This window comes from Gadus morhua, chromosome 9 (genome assembly GCF_902167405.1).
Source record: "Gadus morhua chromosome 9, gadMor3.0, whole genome shotgun sequence".
In the NCBI taxonomy this organism is placed as follows: domain Eukaryota; kingdom Metazoa; phylum Chordata; class Actinopteri; order Gadiformes; family Gadidae; genus Gadus; species Gadus morhua.
In genome coordinates, this window is record NC_044056.1 from 19,828,526 (window position 1) to 19,839,097 (window position 10,572).

A 10,572-nucleotide genomic window follows, 5' to 3' on the forward strand; every position below is an offset into this window, starting at 1 on the left:
GGACTGCTCCATACAAAATTTCGTTGTCTTGTACAATGACAATAAAGATTATTCTATTCTATTCTATTCTACACCAGACGCGGAAACTCTGCTTTGCGGACGCGGTGTGAACGCAGCAGAATTCGAAACCGTTGAAAGCAATGAGAGTGGCTACACCAGACGCTGAAACTGAGGCCGTTTCTGAAATGGCATACTACTGCTCGTATACTGATCGTGACGTAAAAGTAGTAAGTAGTATGCAGTACGCGAAAAATGTTTTTTTGCAGTATGTGACAGTTACCCGGATGATGTACTAATCGGGCAAAAATTCCTAGTATACATCCAGAGCTCACTACGTCGGATACTGTATCCCATAATGCAACGCGGCACCGTTGGAAAAAAACCGTTGAACATTTCGAAAAATGGCGGCGGAAAATGCGAGCGATGAATATAAATGTAAGTATGAGTTGTTTATTTTGATGTGATAAGCCTTCGTATGTATTTGTAATCGTGTGTTTTTCATTGTTAACTGAACAAATGGCTCAACCGACTGCGAATGCGGCAAATGGCAAATATATACGATACATCAGCTTTAATGAATGAAGCTGTCACAGCTAACAGCAGCCGGGTTTTGTCAGATATCGCTATCGATTTAACTTCTGTTGCGGCAATACCAATAGCACGGAGACTAAAAGAGTAGTGTGTCTTGTTGTAGGGACTGATGTAGACACCGCAGCTCTCATCAGTTGGAGATCTACGAATGAGGGCATGTTCACGGGCAGGAGGAATGCGGCGCAGAAGGGGTTCGAGTAAGTTGGTTTAGTTAGACATTACATCTTTTGCATGTAGTCAAAGAACTGTTTAGTTTTCATCCCTTTTCTTGTAGAGAATTTATTAAGGTCCAGGGGCTAGAGGGGAAGATGGAGGCCACCAAAATTAAAAGGAAATGGGAGAACCTCAAACAAAAATATAAGGTAAGGATGTCATGGAAATGTCTGTTACTTTTTCCACAGAACTACATAGTTATGATTATTGTCATTAGTCTGCTTGCTTGCTTCTGTTGTTTTGTAGGAGTTGAAAGCACCCAGGACAGGGGTGAGCACTGAGGGAGGAGAGACCACTGCTGCATCCTGGAAGTGGTATGGGCCAATGGATGAGGCACTAGGCGGGAGGCCATCAATAAGTCCTCCCGTACTAGTGGACTCATCCGCCCAGGATGTGGCAGTGGTCTCTCCTCCCTCAGTGCACCCGAGTACCCCAAATCTGGGCAAAAGGAAGAGGGAGTCTGAATGGCAGGAAATATTAAAGGAAATCCAGGAGAAGGAGGAAGAAAGAGAGCTAATTCAGATAGAAAGAGAAGAAAGGCGAGAGAGAGAGGCGATTGAAAGAGAGGATCGGAAGGAGAGAGAGCGGCTGCAGCGTGAGGAGAGGAAAGAGAAGGAAATGCTGGAAAGAGAAGAAAGAAGAGAGAAGGAGAACCAAAAGAGGGAGGACAGGCGGTATCGGGAGATGAAAGAGGCAGAAGAAAGACGAGAGAGGGAGAGCAAGGCTAGGGAGGACAAGCTGCTCGATGTCCTAAAAGTATTCTTACAAAAGAAATAAAGGAACATTTAAATAAGCGTTTCATGTCTGCTCTTTCATATAATTTAGAAAATAATTTAGTTATAACAAATCATTTTTATTGAACAAGTTGTGAATATAATTGTTAGACAGGACAAGGTTAATAAAACACAAAAGACGGAACATGGGGCATACACAGACAAAAGACAACCCTAGGAAAAAGCAAAGAACTATATACAGGTATACTATTTAACTATTTACAAATGAGTCTCCAGGGTGCAGACCATGTTCAGTACACATGATCTCTCAGTGCATCTATGCAGGCATTTGGTGCAGAGACAGCAACAGCCAGTCTGCGCCTGATGTTGTCCCCTGGTTCCACAGCATGCTGCATTTCATTGTTGTCGGGGAGATCCTGTGGAAAGTCTCCTGGCTCCACAAAGTCTCCATTTGATAGGCACAAGTTGTGGAGGAAGACACAGCAGGACACCACCACTGGGGCAAAGGTTGACTTTACCTATGTGCAGAGATGGGCAGTATTTTAAATTAGATGTATTTAAAACATGCATTTAATTACTTTTGAGTATCTTATTCAACATAAGACAAAAATAGAAACTAATCTGTAACAGACAGATATTGCATGCCAAGGAAAGCTACTTTCTCATATTGTCATTTTATGCTCATTTAAATTTCATAAGCATTTGCACATTGACACACACACTTGTATGTATTATGTTTTCTTTACCTCAAGGGCCTTCAGAAAGATGGATCTCCACCTGGTCTTCATCATCCCGAAGGCCCTCTCCACAACACACCTTGCCTTTGACAGGTGCTTGTTGTACCTGGCCTGTACGGGGCCCTGTACTGGCTCCCGGAACGGGGTCATCAGGCAGATGGGGGTAGCAAGGCAAGGATAGCCTCCATCGCCTATGATGCACCACCCAGGTGGTGGGTACAGCTGCTGCACATACACAGAGCTCCACCTGAGCACCCGGGCATCATGGACCGAGCCAGGAAGGCCAAAAAAAGCATTGAGGAAGCGCCCTTTATGGTCACAAATGGCCTGCAGCTGAATTGAATGGAACAACTTTCTATTATAATAATCCTCCTTGTATTCCCCAGGAGGCTTTATTCTAATGTGGCTGCATTCAATGCTCCCAGCCACACGGTTCAAGGCAGGTGAACCAGCCAGCTGGGCGAACCCCGCTCCGATGACCTCCAGCTCAGCCTCAGACGGGAAACATACAGCCTTTGTGTAGATCTGCAGTATTCCCTTTGCAACCCGATGGACAATCATGTGGACGGTGGAAAGAGGCACATCAAAGGCCTCAGAGACCACTCTGTAGGAGGTGGCACTGGCCAGCCAGTATAGAAAAACTGCCACCTCCAGTTCTCTCCCCCAGCCATGGATGTGCTCATCCACCAGGGCCTCCACAAGGGCATTCACGGACTCCCTAGAAAGACGGAAGTCTTTCTTTAGGTCGCCGTCACCAAAAAAAAGGGAAACAGCTGGGGTTTTGTCATTCAGCTGACAATACTGACCCCTAAGGTCAACCTGAATGAAGGGAAAACTCTGTTATTTAAATCCATTTTCATTTATATGCATGTACAAATAGTTTTACTATATTTGATTAAAATGTTGTTATTTGTGTTGTCTCACTGAGGTTTTATTAACTCCGGTCTTACTGCTTTAAGGCAGAATAATATCAAACTGTTCTTCTGTCCATAAATTCCTAGCTAACAGGTTAAAGCCAATAAAGCCACTGCTAACTTATCTCTAATTTATGTATTATACTTACATAGCGCGCCTCCTGCTGCTGTAATATTACCGCAACTGCCGTTTTATTCAGCAGTGCCCTTCTCCTGCGCCTCCTTGCCTCATTGTTAGACTTAACAATGGAAAAGTTCGACATGTTAAATGGTAAAAAATGAAAATGTTCAAAATGGTAAAAAAATATATCGGCCTATGAAAAAAAAAAATATATATGCGTAAATTTAGGGGAGAGCCGGCTCGAAAACCACGCCAGTCTGACACGTCAAATTCGTCACAATTGTTTGGTCATGTGACTGTGTAGTGCACTGCATGATACTTGACATACTTGCATACTATAGTGTATACTATGGCGGGGAGTAGTATGTAGTGCACAGTATATACTGTGTCAGTTTGCAGTATGTAGTATGTAGTATAACATTTCAGAAACAGCCTGAATGTACTGCGCCGACATTTCCGCGCGGAAAATTAAGACATAGACTGGTTTCTATTTTTATTATTTTCCGCGAGGTTTGCGTGGGCCTTTTAACATAGAGTATGGTAATAAATCAATGAAATTTAATGAAAACCATTATATATGTTGGTGTCCTGTCGCTGGAGATCTGCACCAATCACTGACAGGATGTGTTCCATCTGCGTTGGTGTCATACGAAAATACGATCGATGGGTTGCAGCGTTAAAACGCAACTCCTCCGCCAGGTTGTAAAATACCCCTTGCTGTCGCCTGCGCTGGTTGATTGCAGTCACCCAGGTCCGTTTTCTCTTTTTAATCCTTTGGAGGATAACAAGTAAGGCAAGTGCCTTCCTCCTATTCACTGTAGGCACTGTAAAACAACTCTTGTGGTTAGATTGCACATCTGTCATCTATGCTAGACTATCTGCAACTAGCCTGTCTGTCATTAACGAATTAATCAGTTAGTTAGTATCACACAAACATACGTTTAAAACAACTCTGTAGAGGTTAGATTATTCACAGCTTTTCATCTATGCTAATATGTCTGCAACTAGCCTGTCTGCAATACCGAAGTTTTACATAACTTGCTATATATCAAACCTACTTATGCCGCTTTTCCACCGCACATGTAGCTCGACTCGACACGACACGACTCGACACGACTCGACACGGTAGCAGCGCGGGTCCTTTTCCACCGCAAATAGTACCTACGGGACGTGGGCGGGGTCGGCTGCGTGAAAGGGCCGTGACGTATTTTTGTACGCGACGCAAACAACACCTACGTAACCCACACATGGACAGAACCCACATAACAACAATGGAGAACATCGATGCGATGGTATTCGTGTTCATATTATTAGCTGGCATGTTGAAGAAGTGGAATATGTTGGCTGCGGCGCTGCTATGGCTGTTACCAGCATGGTTGCCATGTCGCTCTCGTGACTTCGTCACACTCTCTGGCCAATCAGTGGCCGGCCGTCTGCCGACGTCACCTTTTAGCATCGGCTCAGCCGCTTGGAACCTAGAGCGAGGCGGTACTAGAAAAAGCAGCCACTTCAGGTACCAGATACCATGTTTTCGCGGTGGAAACGCAAAAAATGCGAGCTGAGTCGAGTCGTGTCGAGCTGGTACCATGCAGTGGAAAAGCGGCATTAGTCAGACTAATATTATATTGATCTTTGACGTGGAAGCTGGTTACCCTAGCTATTTCATTTGCAACTAGTTCGTTTGTATCAAATTAGTTAGTTGGTCACTTACCAACGTAACTTTGTATCAATGGTTTATGGCAGCTCTGGTTTATGGTTTATGTCCATTGATGGTTGCTTGGTAACTATTGCCGCTTTTCCACTGCATGGTACCAGCTCGACACGACTCGACTCAGCTCGCATTTTTTGCGTTTCCACCGCGAAAACATGGTATCTGGTACCTGAAGTGGCTGCTTTTTCTAGTACCGCCTCGCTCTAGGTTCCAAGCGGCTGAGCCGATGCTAAAAGGTGACGTCGGCAGACGGCCGGCCACTGATTGGCCAGAGAGTGTGACGAAGTCACGAGAGCGACATGGCAACCATGCTGGTAACAGCCATAGCAGCGCCGCAGCCAACATATTCCACTTCTTCAACATGCCAGCTAATAATATGAACACGAATACCATCGCATCGATGTTCTCCATTGTTGTTATGTGTGTTCTGTCCATGTGTGGGTTACGTAGGTGTTGTTTGCGTCGCGTACAAAAATACGTCACGGCCCTTTCACGCAGCCGACCCCGCCCACGTCCCGGAGGTACTATTTGCGGTGGAAAAGGACCCGCGCTGCTACCGTGTCGAGTCGTGTCGAGTCGTGTCGTGTCGAGTCGAGCTACATGTGCGGTGGAAAAGCGGCAATATGCCGCTTTTCCACCGCACTATGTCTAGCTCAAATTTAACGTTATACGAATGTAGTTTGATTTACGGGTTGCTGTAGACTTAATAATTACCCATGTTACTCTGATCCAGATGAACTGGTGCCGATGAACTGTGGTTTATAAAATATATAAACACAGAGATCAAAAAAGATAAAGGAGCCATTTTCAATCGCGTCCAGTAGCCGGTTAATTTAAAATTTCCGCTTGGTGAACGTTCTATTTCCGCACGGCAGAATTTCCGCGTCTGGTGTAGCCGTAGCGTCTGTCGTCATCAGACGTGAGTTCCGAATTAATGGCCAGATAGGGGAGTTAGGGCAGAAAGACAAGTTATCGTACACTAACCTCATGCACCAAATAGACACTGGAAAACGTAAGGGCCACGGGGATGCCGAAATTGTCGAAGCTGTAGTAAAAGCTTCTACCCCAGGACTCAGTTTACGTGATATGCTGGAAGCTAAAAGTAATTTGACTGGTGCATTTGAAGACGATTCTCAAAGCTCATTTCAAAGAAAACCGTACTACAGATATGTTCCACAGACTCAGGGCCGGATTAACAATTTTCTGTGCCCTGGGCAACAAGGCTCAAGGGCCCCCCCCCCCCCCCCCCCCTCGTCGCCGCCAAACAATCGTAAAGTCGCTATCATCAGAACTTGGTGGCTTGATGAGTACTTATTGAATGTTTCAATTGTCTTGACAGCAAACAGCTAGGTAGGCCTTAACTTAACTTAATAGGCCTCACCTCCATTACCACTGTTAATGGCTGTTAGGGCCGGCTGCCCTGGGGAGGGGAGGGTTCATCAGGGGGGATAAGGTGCTTCGGGTGTGACCTCTATCGCGTTGGGGGTCGGAGATGCCGGAGGAAAGCATCTGGCCACACACACACACACACACACACACACACACACACACACACACACACACACACACACACACACACACACACACACACACACACACACACAAACCCTCTCGTAATCTGTCCTTGTCCCCGTATAATTCTTTATGTTTTGGTATATGTTACATGTCTGTCACACGTATCTGGGTTTTGTCGTGTTATGTGGTGTCTGAAGATGTATGTTTGCACTTTGAAAAAAAAAAAAAAAAAACGTTGTCAAGGGCCCCTTTGATGTCACGGGCCCTGGGCAAGTGCCCAGTTGCCCTAATGGTTAATCCGGCCTTGCACAGACTCGTTAACATAACTCAAGATGTAAAAGAATCCCCTCACAACTTTCTTTTTCATGCGATTGTACTCAACGAGAGGTTAATGGCGGCTGCAAAAGATGTCAGCTCGGATGTACTGTACAGCCCAAATATCATTCAGAAGAAGTTTCTTAGGTCAATCAGCACAGGGTTACTGAGTGATAATGTTAAAGTGCTGTTAAAAACTCACCTGGATGACCTAGGAGTGACTGATGAGACATTGATCGAGAAAATTAAAGGGGACATATTATGAAAACAGCACTTTTCCTGGGATTTGGGGTGTTGTTGTGGATATATGGTGCTCCCACACGCATACAAACTTTGAAAAAAGTCTGTACATGATTTTTCCAGTAAGATGCGCATTTCTCAAGCTACCAAACGACCGAGTCAGTTTCAGCGCCCCTTCCTACGTGGGAAGGGGCGCTCATTTGAATATGAACTCCCACTTCCCCACCCCCCTTCAATCAGAGTATAAGTAAGATACGGCCTATTGTGTTGCATGTTTGGAATTCATCATGTCGAGGATTCACAAGAGGTGTTCTGTTGTTGGCTGTATGGACATCCACAAATCCCTCCATCGTGTCCCAGAGGACGAAAGAGCGACGTGGATTGATTTCATTTTTGAAGGCGAAGTCCCGGCTACAGTTGGCAAAAACCTGTTGGTCTGCGCTATAACCACTTTACGACTGACTGTTTCTCCAACTTCGTTCAGTACACGGAAGGATTAGCTGTGAAACTTTATCTCTATGAGGGGTCCCTTCCAACTTTGCGTGGAATACCTGCAGACGAGGGACATGTAAGTATACAAATAATTAGCTGTGTGTTTCTTTAGTAGATTAGCATGAACTTGTGCGTGTTGTGGTGTGAGTTTTTCCATTGAAAACGAAGAAAGGCTATGGAAAGCACATGCTGCAAAGCTACCAAGGATACATTCAGTGAGACAATGGGTGAACGAGATTTTTATAGGGAAACGTTTGCATTGTGGGTAGTTAATGCAAAGGTGACATAGGGGAGTTGGAGTGACCATCGTTGAGACTGCAAGACAGTTAACGGAATCTACATAACAAAGAGTCATTCGACAGACATGGCCTGAGTATCAGATTTCGTGGCTTCAATGGCAATTCAAATACCAACGAAGCTCCCATCCAGAAAGAGGAAGGGAGGTATCAAAAGGTACAGGGAGAATGTATACAATTCCTTTTAATGTGAATAGTAATAATATATACACGGTGAATATAATTTGAATATTATAGTTATGCTTGATATTTAAACGACACAGAGCTATACATGCAAGATAAGGTTGACATATTTTTTGCCGATAGGCCTCATGCATCATCGGAGTTACCTGCTACAAGGGATATTGGCTGCAATACTGAGCCACCTCAGAGACACCATGTTGGCACAAAACTCTCTTTGAAGACTCTTCATTCACATTACAGAAGTGAAGGTTGGTAGTGTTTATACTGTAACAGTGCAGTCATGTTTTATTCCTAAGAATGCCCTGCTATCATAAATATATACTTTTTGTTACAGCTGTCCAGGCTACTGTGTCCTTCAAGGACTTTGGCACAACCGATAAGTAGGATACTTACCAATAAGTAGGATATTATGTATGATATTTTTTAGAGCTGTCAGTTAAACGCGTTATTAACGGCGTTAACGCAAACCAAATTTAACGGCGTTGAATTGTTTATCGCGCGATTAACGCAATTATTTTATAAAAAAAATATTTTTTTTTTTTTTTTTTCTTTGGCTCAAAACAAAGAAGCAGTAGCCTGTCTGCTATGTTCAAATGACATTTGTTCAAAGCAGTCGTTTAATTGCACTATAGGCTCTTTTTTTGTATCGTCCTGTTTTGATCAGTGTATATGCCAATGTTGTTATCAATAAAAAATCATTTGCACAAGGCAAGCTGATGCACTTCACCATGTTGATAAGAGAATTAAAATGAGAAGAATTATGGGACAAAAAAATCAAGGGATATTTAGCATAGAAAAATAATTTGCGATTAATCGCGATTAATTAGAGTTAACTATGACATTAATGCGATTAATCACGATTAAATATTTTAATCGCTTGACAGCTCTAATATTTTTGTCTTTCAGCAACTCCTGTATTCTACAAGCTGGAGAAAGCGCTGACCAAGAAGACAGTCCTGAGGGATATAGCAAAGCTCAGTCCCCAGCACCTGACGTTCAATAAATAAATAAACAAATAAATGCACATAAATACCAGAAAATATACCAAATATTCAAAGTGCAGGTGTTGTTGAATAGTCTAGTAACTAGTGATTCCCTTTTGTGTGTATTGCACAGAGTATGTGAATGATGCAAATGATTGGATGGAAATGATCATGGAGAAGGTCTTTGTCGACCCAGCATCGTACAGAGCAGAGATTCTGAAGATAAACATCCCGCCGGAACTGTCTTCAGAATATGAGCATCCAGACAAGGAGGAGGTCATCGCCAGCTACGTCTCCAGATTCAATCAAGGGAGGGTGGTTTGAAGCCTCCGTATCTTCCATGGGCGTCAGGAAACTCGCGGTGTATATGAAGAACAGCGCATGATGGGATAACAACCCGTATCTTCCGCCCAAGGAAGCCCCAGCACCAGCTCACAACATTTCTATAGGCTAAATATCTGTAACGACTGAGAAAATGTAACATTGTTAGTCAACAGGTTCTACAATGTCAACATCTGCGTTCACGTTTTCTCATTGAATTCAGTGAACTCTTCACTTATACTGTATTTAGATGCACAAATATTCATGACTGCGTTCAATAAATGTTTATTGTGTCGGTTATTATAGGTAAAACTCACTGCTCTATCCCCCGTAGTCGCAAAGGAGCGTAGTCAGCTCTGTAAATGTTGAATGTGTTCTGCAGCAAGAACACATTTAGACAAACCGGTTCTACACCTGGATGGTCTATCATACAGGGAGGCCTTTCATCCAGCTGTTCCAGCTGTCTTGTAACCTATTATCGATAACATAAGGTGAGTATCTGCAGTGGCATGTTATCAGAAATCATGCACTGCAAACATAAGTGAAGGAAAGGGTTAGGTAGCTGCTAATGTTACCTGAGGTACCTCCTGGCAGCATACGTTCTCAGGCTCTGACTGCATTGTGGCACAATTTCCACATGTGCACCTATGCAAACAAATAAAAATAAATCATGCATGTATAATGCTAAATAAATAAACCTGTCATACCAGCATTTGCAACCAATAATAGCTCCCACGTCTGAGATTGGTGCGTGCTCTAGTCTAGATGGCCACATTTTACTAGCCTGAGGTGAATGTCCAGTAGCGCTAGGCATTCTCAAGTTTACTACACAAACACATCTGGTTGACATAATTTCACGTTTTGTGAAATAGAAGAAAAATATAGTTATAACTAGTGTAAATTCAATAGGCTTACTATATAATCGCCTAGCTTCTAAAGATGGCTACTAGATACTTATTTTTATTTCGTTTGCACTACTACTATGACACATATTTTCCAAGTGCACCTTACCATGCATACTGAATCACAGGGTCTGTCCCTGCAAGCGTCTGATTCAAGCATCTGAACCCAACGCAGACTATTCATAATATTCTAATGAACACGGTAGAGGCAGTGAATGAAGTATTGATTAGACAGCGATTCAGACACTGTCACAGAGTGTGAGAGGAGAGTTGACGGAAAAGATGGCGGTTGACCTAGTTTCAA

General features: G+C 43.5%; 1 protein-coding gene and 1 long non-coding RNA gene across 4 annotated transcripts; one reads left to right on the forward strand and one right to left on the reverse strand.

Moving 5' to 3' along the window:
• Positions 1-194: 194 nt before the first annotated feature.
• LOC115551395 (uncharacterized) lies at positions 195-2,033 on the forward strand. 3 transcript variants are annotated; one of them, XR_003978032.1, is made up of 5 exons: positions 195-227; positions 315-435; positions 695-788; positions 866-953; positions 1,924-2,033. It is a non-coding gene; the product is annotated as an uncharacterized LOC115551395 (long non-coding RNA). The 3 variants fall into 3 exon arrangements; XR_003978030.1 differs by lacking the exon at positions 1,924-2,033 and having other exon boundaries at positions 866-1,376; XR_003978031.1 differs by lacking the exons at positions 195-227; positions 866-953 and having other exon boundaries at positions 403-435; positions 1,924-2,023.
• On the reverse strand, positions 1,738-3,457 carry LOC115551393 (putative nuclease HARBI1). The gene is made up of 3 exons (XM_030367103.1): positions 3,339-3,457; positions 2,285-3,094; positions 1,738-2,056 (listed from the first exon to the last, which is right to left on the reverse strand). The coding sequence occupies exons 1-3, from the start codon at positions 3,450-3,452 to the stop codon at positions 1,829-1,831; spliced, it is 1,152 nt and encodes a 383-aa protein (XP_030222963.1). The 5' UTR covers positions 3,453-3,457; the 3' UTR covers positions 1,738-1,828.
• Positions 3,458-10,572: the final 7,115 nt, after the last annotated feature.

What these genes read in the sequence shown, in the direction of transcription:
- LOC115551393 (XM_030367103.1), bottom strand. Translation starts at nt 3,452, where the DNA reads ATGTCGAACTTTTCCATTGTTAAGTCTAACAATGAGGCAAGGAGGCGC. An exon ending in AGCAGCAGGAGGCGCGCTAT is followed by an intron (nt 3,095 to 3,338) that starts GTAAGTATAATA and finishes CCCTTCATTCAG; the next exon opens with GTTGACCTTAGGGGTCAGTA. An exon ending in TCTTTCTGAAGGCCCTTGAG is followed by an intron (nt 2,057 to 2,284) that starts GTAAAGAAAACA and finishes CTCTGCACATAG; the next exon opens with GTAAAGTCAACCTTTGCCCC.